Here is an 18,014-nt window from a genome sequence, read left to right as displayed (position 1 = left end):
TATTAATTGTTTTTTATTAATTGCAAGTACGAATACTATAACAATAATATTTAAAAACTAATTTGTATAAAACAGTTGTAATCAAGCTTCACACTTTTTTTATAAGTACATATAATTATATATTCTTTTTTATTAACTATTTGCTCTATTTTTTAATTAATAACTAATACTATTCGTATTATTTAGACTAAATGGTATGCGCATAGACCTAGTATAACTTATTAAATTTATAATTAGTTTTTATTTTTAAAAATCGTCACGTACTCTTCTTCTTTTATTTTTAAACATTATCCTACTCTTAGTTGGACAGCTACGTTTTTAGCGATTATAATTTTTAGAAGTTCTTTTAAAGCGCCTCAGTCGAAGTACTGCAAGGACCAATATAAGCTGCGCTATCTGCAAATTGCGTTTGTTTTATTGTTTTTCCAGATGGAAAGATCGTTGCAATTGGGCCAGTTGTTGAGCCTGGAATATTGTTTGTTGCAATTTGTCTAATTGCTGATAATGTTGCCCCAGCAACAGTTGGTGTTTCTGACATAGAAGGTTTTAAATCAGACTTTGCGGTAATCGTTATATACTAAAAGAAATTCCAAAAAAAAATTGTTAAAAAAAAATTAAAGTTTGGCATGAGTATATCTATAAATATATATATATCTCTTATTTATAAAAGTGTTAGCACTGTTTTTAACATTTCAGTTAAAAAAAGTTGTAAGTCACAGATACACAGATGTTATATAATTATAATCCCTGTAGCTAAACCATCTTCAACAACTTAGTGTTAACAAAACAGTACTTGCACGCTGATAGCATGGGTGTAGCCCAGAGCTGTGTGGAAAAACTAATTTATTGCTGAAAATAAGGCTTATAAAATAAGGCCTCCCATAAATGGAATGAATCGATGATAAAAGTGTATTGCATCTTGAATTCTAATAATAATAAATAAATTCAATAAGAAAAGTTTTTATTTAGAAACAATATTTCTAATACTTTTATAAAACTAAGGCAGACATGAATCTATTAAGTTCTTTATTCTTTTACTTTAAGCAGATCTTAATTAATTTTTTAATAACTATGATAATGCAACTATTTATATTATATTTTGTTAATATATTGACAAGAAACGTACGAACAGTAGTGAACTAAAACAACAAAAATTTAATTTTTTATATTATTTTAATTAATTGAATTTTTGGCTGCTCATACAGTTGTTCCGAGTATTACCAAATACCCATCATCAGTGGTCTTGGAAATAATTCTTGTATTTAATTATTCGTAAATAATTATTTTCGAGACTGCAAGTACCAGGAATCGAACTTGGGTCCACAAGGGTCCAATAATAATTATAGACAAAATTTTAGAATTTAAGAATCTTAATTGTCCTTAGGTGCTACTTTATTTGACAGTAAAAATCATTTTCAGATAGAATTTTAAAAGTACGAGTATTTTAAAAAACAAAAAGCCACAATGTATTTATTGTATATAACTAGAATACCTATTGATATAATATTTCTGAACTTAAATAATTGAATTTGAACACGTACCTCTTGTGTTTCATCTACAGATGGTAAAAGCTCATCCGTTGAATTTGGCGTTAATGGACTTGGCGTTGGCATACTGATCCTATTTAAAGTGCTATGCTGCATACCCAAGCCATCACCGATTATAATTTGTGGTCTATTTTGTGTTAATTGTTGTTGCTGCTGTAGACGTGCTAAACGTAATTTCATCTCCTGACGTATTTCTTTCTGTTGCACTTCCTTTTCGAAACGCATCATACTATAACTGCGCACGGACGAACTAGTGCTATGCACTGATGCTAGACTTGGTCTTCGTGAACCTAAAATTTATTTAAATCATTTTGTAAAGTAAAGAGGAAAAAATTAAAATAAATATTCATTTAAATAATATGTATATAAATAGGAAATAGAAGAGAACTGCTAGCAGTGTAGAGTATACAAAAAGTAAACAATAAATACACACGTGTTTAATTAAATCAAAATAGTTTATGCATTAAAAAGCTTGAGAAGATTTCAGAAGCTGCAAAGACCGACAAGCCAACTTAATTGAAATAGTTTTAAGCAGCAGCAAAGCAGACGTTTTTACATTCATTATTATATATAAAATTATACTTATTTTTTGTTTTATGTATCAAAATACGAATTACTTAATATATAGAAAGATATATGCTTAATACAATATATATATTTTTCATAGAAGTGGATTCATTACACAGGATGCATTGAAGACACAGCAGCGTGGACATGAGTTAAGCACACTTCTTGAGAAATAAGGAAGAAAAAATTTACAAAATATAGCAGAATTTAAAAAAATTTAATTTGTGTGTGTTATTGGTTTTAAAGTTAATGGTTTTTCAATTTATAATATATAGTTGAAAACTATTATATATATATGTATATAAGAAAATATGAATGCATAAAATGCTTATTTTTTATTTTGAAAGTTTAAGTGTATATAAAAGCAATTTATTTTTAATGTCTGCTTTTATTTATATATATGCTTTACTTGAATAGAGTTTTGAGTTTAATGGAACTTATAATATCAGCTTTAAAAACCTATTTGGAATTTTTGGAGTTAAAAGATTTTTCAAATATTTTAAATTATTTATTTATTTTAAATTGAAAAGCGTAATGAAAGTTATAAAGAAACAGATTGTAACTAGCCCTGTAGCCTGTATACTATTGATTACCATTCGATAAAGTCATTAATGACAAATTAGTCAAATATTTTTGATATAATGATTTATAATATATTTTGCTTGCATTTATTTCTCTAAAGCCATTTACCTTCTGCTCAAAAAGTATTTTGTTGTTTGTTAACTACTCCTTAAGGAATAGACCTTATTCAAAAAATTTTTTGTTATATTGGTACACCCTTTCTTGACATATGGTACAAATTTGAGCGCCATCTGTCAATTAGTTTGTTTACAGCAGCTGTTAATGTGAGACTACCTCAAGTGCATTAAGCGATTTTTACTATGGAAAATTCTAGTTGTACGCGATACGCGATCTGGCAGCATATTCGCCAGATCTGGATCCGTGCGACTTTTTCCTGTTCCCGAAACTCAAATTGCCCCTTCGTGGTAAGCGTTTTGAGTCGATTGAATCGGTAAAAAATAATTCGCTAAAGGAACTAAAAGTCATACCTTCAAGAGCCTACGAAAAGTGTATGGAATATTGGGTTAAGCGTTGACATATGTGTATCGTTTCAGAAGGAGCGCATATTTTGAAGGAGATAAAATAAATTTAGAATAAAATTTAAATTTGTGTGTTTCATTTACAAAATCCGAGTACTTTTTGAGCAGAAGTTAGTTTTATCCTCACAAAATATTATATAATATTATATATATTACATAATATATAAATTATATATATTATATAATATAGGTATTGGTAAATCTGGGGTAACTTTTATAATCAAAATTCATTTTCAGTGCGATTTTTAGTTTCAGTTGCTAAATCTCGAGGTATAACAGTTAAGATTAATTTATAACACTTAAGACTAAGTTATAACACTCTAGATATTTTGTCAGAGTAACCATATTATTCGGAAATTAACTTTCAGGGTTTTATATATCTTTACAGATAAAGTGTGATTTGAGCCGACATAAGTATATATGAAAAATACAAATGCATACTCACACAACTACAAATATGTTAGATTCTTCTAAAAACGATTTTTCTAATTGGGCAAAAAAATTTGACAGATCGAGAGTAAATTTAGATTGGATATATACTTACCAATCGAAAACAGCATAAGTATATATTATTTTATCCTTAAAGTGCAATAATATAACAACATTAGGTTATACCGGCCATCCCTAGGGTATTCACTTAGGCCTATTATAACAACATTATTAGTACAATATAATAGTTTCCGTTTTAATCTGTTATACCGAGATTTTGGGTTTTGCGGTCTTTGACCAATGTTACCAGCGCTGTTAAATAGAGATCTAATAGGTTTCTATTTTATATTTTATAAATCGCTTATTTAAATAAATAAAAATATTTGTGTTATTGTTAAGTATATTTCTTTTATGTAAAGCATATATATAAATAATAATGAATTTTGTTTAGAAAAATGTATTTTCGTTATTTACAAATTATTTCATTTAAACATGCCACCCTTAATGGAATTTAGCAAAACTTCTAAATATATTATTTTAGCAAAGTATTTTTTTAGTAAATAAATAAAATAAAAAGTTTAAAAATGTTAAATATATATTAAAACTTTTATATTGTAAGAACATATTCACCGCCATATTGCTTTTTGTTTTGCTTTCTTACATATTCAGACTGTTAACATTTAGATAAAAAACATTATATATTAATATATAAAATATATTATTTTTAAATTTTTAATAAATTTTGAATGGAATATGATTTATAAAAACTGAAGCGATGAGGTATATTAAATATTTGTTAAATATTTCCTTTTTTTTTATAGAGAACTTCGATATGTTTTAAAATATATATATTTTTTCTTTCAGTTACATTTTTTATTTTTTTTTTAAATTAATTTTTAATATAATTTTCTGTGTTTGTGTTGTATGTGTGTAAAATGTTAATAAACTATTTAATGGTTATTAGGTTATATCAATTGGTTAATTTACTATACAAATATTACGGTTATAATAATTACGAACATTGAACAATTAATTATAAGAAAATAAAAAATTTTTGAATATTATCTAAGGATAGTTCAAGAAAAATTTGTTTTTGTTATAAAATAAGCTAAAAATTCTAACTAAATTCTAATGAAAGACCCGAATAATTTTTCATAATTGTAATTTATATTAATATTTAAAAGATAATGAAGTCACTTTATTTAATTTTTGTTGTGTTAAGCATTTCAAAATAAAAAACCAATACAAATTCCTGACATAATTAAAATAAAGAATATAAATTAATTTTAATATTAAACTAAAGGAGGTTTATTAATAACAAATATAAAAAGTGTTGTAAATAAATTATAATTAGTTTTTAGTATTATGAAATAACACTAATAGGCGAGGAAAAGATGTATCAATGATGTAGTATACAACTTTATAAAATCGATTAGGGAGCCATCAAAGGATTGGAAAAATTAAAGGTATTGGTTGTGGTGTGCCATAAATATTCTAAAAAACAAGAAAAGAAGTAAATCCAATAATATGCAAACTTGATGCCAGACAAAATCGAATACTCTAAGCAATACCTTGAAGCAGTGACATTAATTTCAAAAATTGGGTTACATTGGTAGGGTTGTGCACATCTGATGGAAGAGATAGTATTAGCTCTATAATGCTACAAAAACAAATTCTAACACATCTTCGTCTAAAACGTTTTAGGAAATTAGAAAGAATTTTCTGTGTTGTTTCATCTTTACTGATGAGATTTGAATCTAACATCATAATCCTAAATAAAAAATAAAATGCTAAGAAGTGGATTGAAACCAAATCCGAATCTCTGGTTTGTAGCGAATTTATGTCCAGAAATTGAACAAGAAGATCGTGTTTTTAAGATTGCAAAAAGGTTTTGTTTTGTTAGATTGCCTTTGAACTTGTAATATTATAATATCAGATAATGACTGTAAGCTTGGTTGCAAAAATTCATTATAAAATCTCAGTTTACAGTTAATGCAAAAACAGTTTCAATCAAGATAATGCACTTGCTCAGTTAACTCAAACAACCTAACATTAAAATTAAAGGATAAAAGTACGGATGGAATTTGATTTTCATCACATCGCAATGTTATCTATTTTAGCAAATTTTAATCCAGTAAGTGTTATGGAAAATGCAGAGATCGGATACACTAATTGTCTCGTTGAAATAAGTATATTGAAGTTAAAGTAGAACTTCATATGTTCTAAAATGAAGTCATTTTTAAAACTAAACACCAGTTTTTAATTTAAAATACTAATTAAACCTATTATTAAACCAGAATCTTGGAGAGTAAAGCCAGAAGAACGAAAAGAAAAGGAAGACCGAGAAAGAGATTGAGTGGCAGTGTTCGACAAGAACTGAGAGATATGAATGTCATCAACTGGAAGATAAAAGCCAAAAATATAAAAGAATGAAGAATACATAGACTGTTTAGCTATTGACTATTGATGATGATTGAACCTAGCATGTACTTTACATTTCTAAATTAAATTTAATAATAATTTTTTTTAAAACATAAAAAACTTCAAATCAGATTTTTTAATTTTTCCATTAGATTTTTTTTTATTTTTTTTTATTGTAAACTTATAATATTGATTACTACTGATCATTTGATATTTTAAGGAGAATTTTAAATTTCAAAACTTCCAATTTATTTCAATTTTGATAACCAATTATAGAAAGTAATAATAATTTTTATTATGTATAAATGAAAATAATTATTTTTATATTTAAATAAAAATTGTTATTGAAATGGGTCAGTTGTTTACTCATATAATATAAATATTGAAAATTATCTATGCTTATCTAACAAACTAAAAAGCTCTACAGCCTACGTCTAAGTATATACTATCTATATAACTTTTGCAATTTCTCTGTTAAAATACGAAATAAAATTTTAATATATAATAAATTAACTGGAATGAACATTTAGTATTATAATTATTAAATACAAAATAAACAAAATTGAATAAAAGAAGGTTAGCTAAACATTTAACAGTTGATAGAAGATAGTAGATATTATATATTAGAAGACACAGATTAGAAAAATAATAGAAATTTTGTAATTTTATAAAGAAAAATTTTACACATACATACATACATACAAACGTACATCAAATTAACATCTAAATGTTCGAATGCAAACGAAAATAGGATTTAATAATTTAAATTATTTGAATTTAAGAATTTAAGAATATCTTTTTTAAGACTCGTTTTAAAACCAATACTGCATAACTAACGAACGAACGCAGAAACGAACAATGTTTATGTATTGTACGTGTATGCAAGATTATTATCGAGATTATTGCATAAATCTGCGATTTGCTCACAAATCAGTTTCTTATAACACTAAAATACTATATATCAAACGTTCAGTCAGTATCAGTTATGTATACATTTTGTATCTCATAAATAATATTTTGAATAATATAAATTGCGATATTGAACACAGAGTAATCAACAAAACAAACGAAATAGGATATCGAGCTCGTTTACCGCAAATTTAGGCGTAACGCTGGCTGGCGTCGGCACTGCACCTATTTGTAGGTGCTGATTGCCATTTTCTAAATTATTTAAATCATCGTCATCAGTTCTATAATTATCAATTCCATTAATGCCCAACAATGCTCTAATTCTATCATGATTTTTTGTTTTAGCAGGTGATAGTTCAAGGCTAAGCAGATGACGCTGATGGTTCAATTGTTTTTGTAGATGACGCGTCATTGAGAGAGTGCTATCGCAACTACGACTCCCCGCATCTGAACCATTTTCATCGAGATTATCGCGTGAATTAGCACTGCAGCCAGCGCCGGAGGTTTGTCGCGATGTAGCTTGAGAATTTTGTTTAGACAGTGCTGAAATGTGGCATGATATAAGCAATATGGCGGCCGATCTTGCCGCACCTGTTCGTGATGTTGATACTAATATTCCTTTTGAACCTGCTGTTGTAGCGCCAGCAGAAGATGCACGTCGATTACCATACGAACCAATTGAACCACTAGAACGTAGACTAGAACGAGATGATGGTCGACCGGATTGCACTGTTAATGGTATACCTGTAATATGTGAAGACATATCAGATTCAAGACTAAAATATTTATATTCAATTTATAATAAATTATTATTACAACCAATTTTTAATACATTGTTTTATTATAACTGAGCTTAGGTAGTTAATATTTTTGTCTTTAATTAACATAACATTTTATTTAATTTATATAATAAATAATAGGTTTATAATTGGTGCTATAAAAAGTATCCACCGTGTTTTGGCACATTTTTCAACAAATCAATTATTGAAAATCAATTTTAAACAATTTTATATTGGCCATTATTATTTAAGACCTTTACTATTTTTTAAGTTGGTTCATAATTCCATCAATATAGAACTTCTGAGATTTAACGGTATAAAACGTGGGTAAGTGATTTTCAGCGGCTCTTCGGGCGTTCAATTTACAATTAATTTGAGCTTTAAATGGCAGTTCAGCAAGGAAGACGAAAAAAGTGTACCAAATAGCTCCTATAAAAATTCCTATATTAGTAATTCAATTAAATTTATTACTTTAATAATAAAGCAACTTAAATTTCTACATTATTACTGTTTAGAGAGTTTTATTGACACCAAAACAAAGGGTAGTCAGATGGCCATCCGGTCTACCTATACGATGATACAGGTTCTTAGGAAAATACTTTTGTGATAGTTTATCAGACTGCTCAATGGTGAAGATGAAAGACCTATTAAATTACCTAAATTCAGTGGGATGGATTTAGTCTCTACTCTCCTATACTAGGGTTCTTGCGAGGAATGTGGTAACAAAACGGCGAAAAATCGCTAATTGAGGTACATTTGAAGGTATCTTATGACCTGCCACTGCAACAAACCAACCTATACGATATATGTACGCATTAAAAATTCTCAACCAAGTTACGTGAATTTGTGCCGAGTCAGTAAAAATGTGTGCGGCTTGGCATTGTTATAATGGATTGTTATAATGTCTGCTGTCTAATTCTGATTAGATTTGATTGTTTTATTGAAGTAGTCGAGTTGCTAGCAGTAAAAGATTGAATTAACCATTACACTGTCTACAGAAAGTCATAATAGATAATTCCTTCTTATTCCATCAAGCACTCAACATAACCTAGTCCAACAATCCTAGCTTTGAAGTTGTTTATAATAAGTCTATAACCATGATTGCTTGCGTTGGATATTATCATCCATAATGACTTGCTTCAAACATGACTTGTTGTTTTTCATCAGGATTGATGGTTATTCTATAAATCGAATTTATTTGAATTGAAGTTCCAAATTGTCATAAGGTTAATGTTTAGTGAGTCTGCTATCTTCTGACAACTTATGTCTGTCCCACCCGAGCGAGGTGTTTCTTTAACATCCAAATTTCCAAAACGTAAACGAGAAAACGATTTCCCGGGGTTTGACATTCACTCACATCATCCTCATCATAAACATAACAAATTGTTTGGTATATTATTGTTAGAGTTTGACATTTTGGATAGTAATAAAGCATCACATAGGTTATTTTTGGATATTGAAGTAATTGTTTTAAAAGCTGAGAAATTATACTACTGTCTTTATAAAATATATAATCTAAAATGTCACCTTTCAAGCAACTATTCGTTTGATAAAATCAGATTAGTGTTGCCAAATTTGTCAATACGAACACCATCTATCAATCAATATAAATTTTTAAACGCTGAGAAATCATACTACTGTCTTCATAAAATATATATCCTAAAATGGCACCTTTCAAGCAATTGTTCGTTTGATAAAATCAGATTAATGCTGCCAAATTATCAATACGAACACCATCTAGTGTCAAAAAACGGCGGACACTTTTTATATTACTTTAGAATATATATATAGCAATTGTTTAACTGTGAATGGTCCTTAATATAGAATACGTGCTACTATATTACCTGTATCACTTGAATACATTATAGGTGGTGGCAAATTTGCATCACCAAAATTCCGATGTCTTGGATATTTGGTTTTACTGAATAAATGTAGCACCATACAGATAAGACCTGCTAAAACTGCAATCCCTGTACTAACACCCAATAAAGTGGGCAAATCTGAGGTCAGTTCTTTTAAATCTAAAAATTTATATCAAAACGCGAAAGTTTAGAAAAAAATAAATATAGAGAATTAACAGTTATGTATGTAATAATATATAGTTTTCACTGGATTTAAATAAAAGTTAAGATTTATAATTATTTTACATACCTTGTGTACAAAATACCCTTTTTGTGGGTTTTGTATAGCTGACGGAATGAAAACCACTGGCACATTCGCAAAGTGCATTATGACGCACCTGAACACAGAGTGAGTTTTCATCATTGTACTTGCATGTTTTATCGTAGAAACATTGTTCACCTAGTTTTTTCGCTATTGTTTCGTGACATAAAAGTTTTGATTTGTTATTATGGTACTACATATATATGTATGTACAAATACTATATAATATTTTTTTTTATTAAGTACACTTGTTGAAATATACTTACGTTTTGCACAACCTGTGGTTAAACCAAGTTGCACGGGATAATTTTTTTCACAGCCACAAATTAATGTTTCTTTATCGCAGGTGACATGCAAAAGTCTTGGCTCACATTTCATGTTATTGCACGGAGCTCCGATATATTTTCCTTTTGCTGCAAAGATTAAATTAGAATTTAATTACTTTAATTTATATAAAAAACTATTTAATGACATCTTTAAAAGTGTGATTTTTTCCTAATTATAATACACCTTATCATAGCAGTTTCCTACATTCCTTAACTGCGATTATTTATAAGAATATGTTTTAGTAAATTATGCTATGAACTATTTTTGCTTCTGCTATATTCTATATGAATTACTGCAACTTTTAATTAATAGATTAAAAATTATATTTTAATACAGATATACAGAGCTATTATTAAACCTTGTGACAAATTATAGTACACTAAAACCCCTATTTGCATCATTGATTGGGACCGACAGAATGCGACGCAAATAGAAACAACGAAAATCGAATTACATTTCATCACACATTTAATTTCCAAAATATACTGGTTTTTGAACACTTCTTAACTGATAACTTTAACTGATTAAATATGTACAGAGCCTTATTCTGAATTTGCATTTAGGATAATGGCATTCTTCTTTGATTCTGATTTTCTATTCAAATGCACAGACGGGACTCCATTTTTACAATTAACGGACTCCTATTGTTTATAACTTGTTTGGTCTGCAAATATGTGACAGTTTTTCCATAATTCTTTATGTTGTCCACATCATGATTACAAATTGTTCTTACAATAGTTGGAGATAAACCCAGACTTCTCCTAATGTCAGCAGGTTTTTCTCCAAGTTTAAACCGTTTTAAAATGTCAAACTTTTGTTCCAAGGATAAAAAGTTTATTCATTTATTCATTTATCCATTTTCATACTTTATAAAGCAGAAATTCGCCTTTCCACTTCACCTCACAAATTTAAGCTGACACCTTTTAATGAAAAACTGAACCCCTTTTAAAAAATGTGACCTACAACAAATAAAATGGGAATCCCCTCTGGGCGCATGTATTAAAAATCGACACAAATTGAAACAGTACCGACGCAATCCGAATTAATGCAAATCGGAGCAACGCAAATCGGGATATTAATATGATCTACTAATTCAACTTTCAAATATATATAAAATATAAATACCGACATGCTATCTCACTCAACACAAGATTTACTTAAGCAATACTGCAATACTTAAACTAATTTAAAATTGAGAAAATAAAATTTAAAGTTATTAGATAAATACAGATAATAGATAAATATAGTAACAGATAATGTTACTAAGATAATATAATAATAAAAGTAATAATAATACTAGTAGATAATATAGTTAGGTCACCTACGATCTTTATAATTTACTGAGGTCTACAAACCACCTTGAACCTTTAGCAATACCTAAGAAGCTCTTTGGAAATCAGTTATGCAGTTGCCCAATATCCTCAATAAAATAAACCCTGCTTAGTATAATTATGTTATGCTTAGTTTTTATCCAAAAAATTACAATTAATTTAAAATTATTTAAAATAAACAGTTTGATCTATATTAACCTATAAAGTAATTAATTGTTAAATGAAATATAAATAAAATAAAATATAAAAATAAAATAAAAACTTAATACTCTTAAAACTGGAATACAGGCTTTTCAATAATTTTTTTTTTGACGGATGTCAAATAATAATAATAATAAATATTAATATATAAATAAAAATAATAATATTATTATTTGAAAAGTGTTTATTAATTAAGACTATTTTGACGGATAAAAGAAGGCGCAGCAACACTATTCCAGTATTCAAGAATTGCCCATTTGACAATGGATTGCAATAGAGACAGTTATTTGTAATATTTCTTATGCTTTATGTCAATACAGTTTTCGAGATATCAGACTTAAAAGTTGAAAATGTTTATATTAAAACTATGAAACTAACATAGTGTAATCTCGGTATTTAGAACTATACGTATCAAAATATAGCGTAGTAAAAAAGTTGCTTAAAATAGTTTTCTATACTAAAATACGTTATCAGATGTGCCCAGGATCGCTTCTACCTACTTTTATATATACTTTTTCTACCTCTTCCTTATATGAAATTTTTTAATTCCTGGTCTAAGTAAATACCTAGCAAGAGTATCTGGAGACATATCCACAGTATATCATGTAATTGGGTTGTTTTGGTATATATTTAATCCTTTAACTCCTATGAGGAGCATAGGGCCGCAACAAATAATTTCGACTCGGTACGATTGGTGACCAATAGCTTCAACTCTCCCCAACCTTTCCGCATGTGTGACAATTCCGTATCGGTTTGTCTTCTCCAGGTGTGAGCAGGTCTGCCCTTTCTTCTGCTACCCATCGGGTTCCACTCAATCGCCATTCTTGTGGTGTCACCAGTCGGTCTACGCAAAGTGTGACCGATCCATTCCAATTTGCGCTTTTTAATCTCGTTTCTCATAGGTATTAGCTGAGTTAGAAACCATAGATGATCATTTGAAATTGTATTTCGCCAAAATACTTTAACAATTTTGCGTAATGACTGATTTACAAAAATTTGTAGTGCATTGATGCTGTTTTCCGTAGTATTCCAGGATTTTCACCGAGATTATTATTTAAATATTCGTATTTTAGTCCGACGCGATAGCTGAGATGATCTCCAGACTTTATTTAAGCGACCGAACGCTTGTTTTGCCTTCTTGATACGGTTCTCAATGTCAGCACTGGATCCATCATTTTCTGATATGATGCTTCCAATATAGCACAAAAAATCTACATCCTCAAGACAGCAGTTATTTATAATAAAATCATCTTGGACGCTAGTATTAATGCGCATAACTTTTGTTTTGGTAACATTGACTTTAACTCTCGCTCTGTTTGCCGAAGTTATCAAACGATTTAGGTTTCGAGACATATTATTATATCTGTGTGCCATCAGACATAAATCATCGGCGTAATCGAGACCACACAAGCTATCTTGAAGACCCCACGTTATTCCGCCACCTTAACCCAATGCCTCTGCCAAAACTACGTCCAGGACAATGTTAAACATAGTATGGTATAATAGAGCTATATTGCTTTCAGTTTAATTTTTATCGTTTAATAATTTATGGAAAATTTAGAAAGATTACCGGGACATTATGTATCTCGGAAAGAAAAGAACCTTATTTATTTATACACTAATATAGGAAACAGCTATAAACATTTGTTATGAATAAGCTCTCTTTTATTAGTACCTCTTGGCATCAATTAAAATAAGCTAAAAATAAGGTACTCTATACAAAACTATTACATAAAATAGTCGTAAAATTCACAATTACGCCATGTAAACGTTAAGAATTAATTTTTTGCACACTAAACTCATTATGTTTATTTGAAAATATTTTGCAAGTTGAAAATTTCATTTTTATTATTACAAAAAGTTGTTCATATTAAAACTTAGGTCCACTATTTTGTTGACTTAAAAACATTATTTAAAGCATGAATTATGGCACAAAGCCAGGTCAAGGTCTGTAACGTTATATGCTATTTTATTATACACTTTATATCGTAATACGGCATTGTTTCTAAAAAGTTCTACTCTATGTGTTGTTCATCCATTAAAAGTTTCAACTTATTTTTCTTGGAGGAATTATAAGCAATTGTGTTTAAAATTAAAATACTTCTTTTTTTTTAATTTTAAATGTATAATCTAGTAAAAGAAGAAGAAAATAGAATTTTCTATAATTATATTCTAAATTATATACAATATTTGTCACCACAATAAGGCGCCACACATAATTTAAAAATGTCAATCATACGCATTGTGTGCCGAGTGACAGGTCATTATGAAAGCAAAGAAAAACCTAATAAACATTGGTTATTGATGCGGCGATATTTTAATTTATTATTTTCCCATTAAAAATAAAGAAGAAGTTTAGCTATGGCTTTGTCGAAATTTTAATACCTTTCACACAAATTGTTATATTAAAAATCAATAACAGTATGGTCTCGATAATTCGAACAGTTACTGTACCGATTATCTAAATAAACTTCAAATTATATTTTATACAACTATGAAATATATTATTTTTTTTACGAGATACTTTGAATGAATACACATTACCAACTTTATTTAACAATCAGTTCTATATATCAAAATTACAAAAATTCATATACAAAATACTATATTAATAGCCGATATTAAGTCAGGTTGCAGTAGCGGTCCTATACATCAAAGCTTACTTTAGCATAACTAATATACCATTGTGGTAATACTAATATATATTATATATAAAATATAATATATATACGTATAAAATAAGTGTATATATGTGATTCTGTGTTACTATGGGTTCTTTGGGTCTATGGGCCTATGCTCTATGCCATCTGCTCTATAAATACAATATATGATTATAAAATAAAATAAAATAAAATAAAATAAAATAAAATAAAATAAAATAAAATAAAATAAAATAAAATAAAATCAAAATAAAATAAAATAAAATAAAATAAAATAAAATAAAATAAAATAAAATAAAATAAAATAAAATAAAATAAAATAAAATAAAATAAAAAATAAAATAAAATAAAATAAAATAAAATAAAATAAAATAAAATAAAATAAAATAAAACAAAATAAAATTAAATAAAATAAAATAAAATAAAATAAAATAAAATAAATAAAATAAAATAAAGGAAATAAAGTAAGATATTTTAAGTTGATGATTATACAGATTGAAGATGAGGCTTTTTAAAGATGTAAAAATGAAAATTGATTTTATGATGAAAGAGTAAAATATGTTTACATATACATCACCTGATGGGTCTTTCAAAGTATCCTAAAACTAATCTAAAAAAATTTAATTTCAAAATTATCCTTAAACAAAAATGTTATGGCCTATATTTCTCTTCATTTTATAGTAGAAATTATATAAGATAAATGTTATGTAGATCGATTCTAATAAGAGTGCATCCATTTAAAAAAACTTTTCATATAGTGATAACATTATGAATAAAGTTTAAAAAAAACCAACTTACAATTTAGTTCTCTTCTATATCAAAATTATGGGATATATTATCATGTGAGTGAATTCGATTTAGGAGAGAAATCCATAATAAGCATTTTTTTTTGTATGATTCAGAAATTTCATTCATTGACGATGTAATAATCATTGTTCCTTCCAATCATAATAAAGTTAAAAGAGCTATAATGCGGCTTAAAAAGAATAAAGCTACAGGCGCCGATAATTATAATTAAACGACTAAGCTGCATAAAGAGCTATCAAAACGTAAGCTACAGCTAATTCGCAAGATAAGTGTATACTTAACGATTGGAAGGTGATCCTGCAAACTGAGCCACTTATCGTGGTATCAGTCTTTTAAATAACGCATTTAAGACTCAGTCAAACATGCTATGCAAAAGAAGCCAATCGTTGGCAACGAGTGTCGAATTAGATGGAGTAATGGACTATATAAGCTATACCGCGATATTGATATAGTTAAGCGTATAAAAAGTCAGTGGCTTCGCTGACTTGGTCATGTCGTGCAAATAGCAAAAAATGCTCCGACTAGAAATGTGTTTGATTCGGTACCCGCAGGTGGAAAACGCGGAAGAAACGTTGAATGAACAGGTGTGGAATGAACAGGTGACTAACGATTTAGGGGCGCTCGGTAATACCAACTGTCGACAGCAAACTACTGATCAGGCTGGAAGGCGAAGGATACAAGATGTGACCAAAGACGATACACGTCTGTTATGGCCAACTAAAGTGAAGTAAAGTAGATAATATCGATTCAGTGGTTTAAGAATTTATTTGGTATGAACCAAAAGCAATTGGTTCGTATCAATTTTACTTGCAATTACTTTATTTACTTCCTTACATAAAAAATTTAGGCTTTGATAACTGAAATGCCTTTGAGTTCCATAATTAAGAGCAATATACTTTGTAGAAACAGAGAGAAAAGATTTAAAAATAAAAACTTTTGTATATAGTACGAAAAATTATTTACTACGTACTATATCCGATTTTTAATTAAATATTATGTTTCCAGCAGCTTTCCTTTTATTAGGAATTTTCTATGTCGTAACCTGTCGAGGATGTAATTTTAATTTTGCAATCGACTGAGTGTGTAATAATTTTACTTATAATTGTATATAAAAAATGCTTAAGAATTGCTCTGAAGAAGACTTTAATATTTTACAAGAATGTACATTTTATTACTAGAAAGGATCAAGCAGTCGCCTTCCGTTGCCTGCACACACAAATTATAGCGATTCAGTGTTTTAGTATCAAACAATGAAAGAAACAAAGGAGGAAAATCATAAAAAAATACTGCAAAATCTGTTTGATAATTTATTGTAATTATAAACTAGAGGGAATTTTATTCGATTTAGATTCTACATAGAAAATACATGGAGAAGCCGCACAAAATATTTAAAGGTCAAAGAAGGATTTATGCAGTTTTATTATGTGCACAAGTGCGCATAAAGAAAAAAGGATAAGAATTATTTTTTGGCGCAATATGCTGAGCTTATAAATTTTATTCTTTTTATAATGTTCTTCTATTCATCTAATATAAATATTTGAAGGATGCTGTAAGTGATGTAATGTATAATCGCATTGACTGCAAAAATTTTGTACTTACCACTTTTGTTATTAATTAAAGCATCATATTCATCGAATTCATCGTCGTGGTAATTTGAGTCATCATCATCATCAGGCACATGTATAACATCGCGTTTAAGACGATGTCTATTTAAAGGTTCACTTAATTCGGTAATATTAGACGTATTAAGAAAATCGGCAGCTGCCACTGCAGAAGAAGGTATTGTCGAAGAAGACGAGGAGTGGGTATCGTTCAGTTGTGTTCTTATCATAGTTCTTCCTGGCAATACATTAGATGAACTACCTTGCGCTTCATCTAAGCCATTAACGGTTCGTGCCGCTGTTGAAGCACTTATCAGCACACAACAGTAGATCAGCACCAGTAGTGCGAGATAGAAAAAACTACGACAGTCCAAGTGGTGGCTACCAACGTGCAACATTTTAATTATTTGAGTTTTACGTTTCAATTCCAAAACCACTGCATCAGTGGTGGCATAGGAGGGTGACCGCATTTTATATGTTTCATCGGACATGTTGGTGGCGGATGTGATGACATGGAAAGCAGGAAAGTGAAGGTGATCTAAAATGTATGTTAGCTGTGCTCGTGGCGCCAGTTGCATTGTATGCGCAAAGTATGCATTCGTGATTTTTGCAGTAATACTTTGTGGTTGGGACTTTTGTTTTTCAACATTTCGGCATTGATTCAATTCCTTCTCGTAACTAAAAATTTTTGTTGCCATCGCTTAACTGCACTGTAAGTTATTGAATTACTTTTTATTGGCAAATATTTGGTGTAATTTATACTTTTATTTATTTTCGATAAGTTATTTTAAAGTTTTCCATGTGTTTTTCAATTTTTATCTTTATTTTAGTGAGTCCTTGCTTTGAAACGATATAAGCTTTACATAAGCTCCTCTGTTTGTTGATGGAAGACTACGCATATAACATTTAAATTATATTTTATGTTTATTTTTGTTTATTTCGTTTTGATTTGCTGTTTCTGTAAAGCAGCAGTAGTCTCGCCCCCTCTTCATGTACGTTGTAAAGTTGACCCATAAAAGTTTAATTTCAGCAACGTAACGTGACCCATGAGCTGCCATTTATCAGGACATGCAATGGCTATTTTCCTTTTTGTATGTTTGAACATGACTTCAAAATAAATTTAGCCTGTAATAGAAAAAAAGTAAATATTTAAGTAATTAGTAGAAATATTT

At 28.6% G+C, this 18,014-nt stretch overlaps 1 protein-coding gene across 1 annotated transcript; it reads right to left on the bottom strand.

Moving 5' to 3' along the window:
• Positions 1-242: 242 nt before the first annotated feature.
• On the bottom strand, positions 243-17,618 carry LOC119681921. Its single transcript, XM_038095235.1, has 7 exons — positions 16,841-17,618; positions 10,182-10,328; positions 9,904-10,065; positions 9,597-9,773; positions 7,158-7,717; positions 1,542-1,841; positions 243-577 (listed from the first exon to the last, which is right to left on the bottom strand). The coding sequence occupies exons 1-7, from the start codon at positions 17,538-17,540 to the stop codon at positions 347-349; spliced, it is 2,277 nt and encodes a 758-aa protein (XP_037951163.1). The 5' UTR covers positions 17,541-17,618; the 3' UTR covers positions 243-346.
• Between the last annotated feature and the right edge of the window lie 396 nt (positions 17,619-18,014).

The sequence above is a fragment of the Teleopsis dalmanni genome, chromosome 1 (genome assembly GCF_002237135.1).
Source record: "Teleopsis dalmanni isolate 2A chromosome 1, ASM223713v2, whole genome shotgun sequence".
Taxonomy (NCBI): Eukaryota; Metazoa; Arthropoda; class Insecta; order Diptera; family Diopsidae; genus Teleopsis; species Teleopsis dalmanni.
This window is presented reverse-complemented; position numbering and strand designations above follow the sequence as displayed.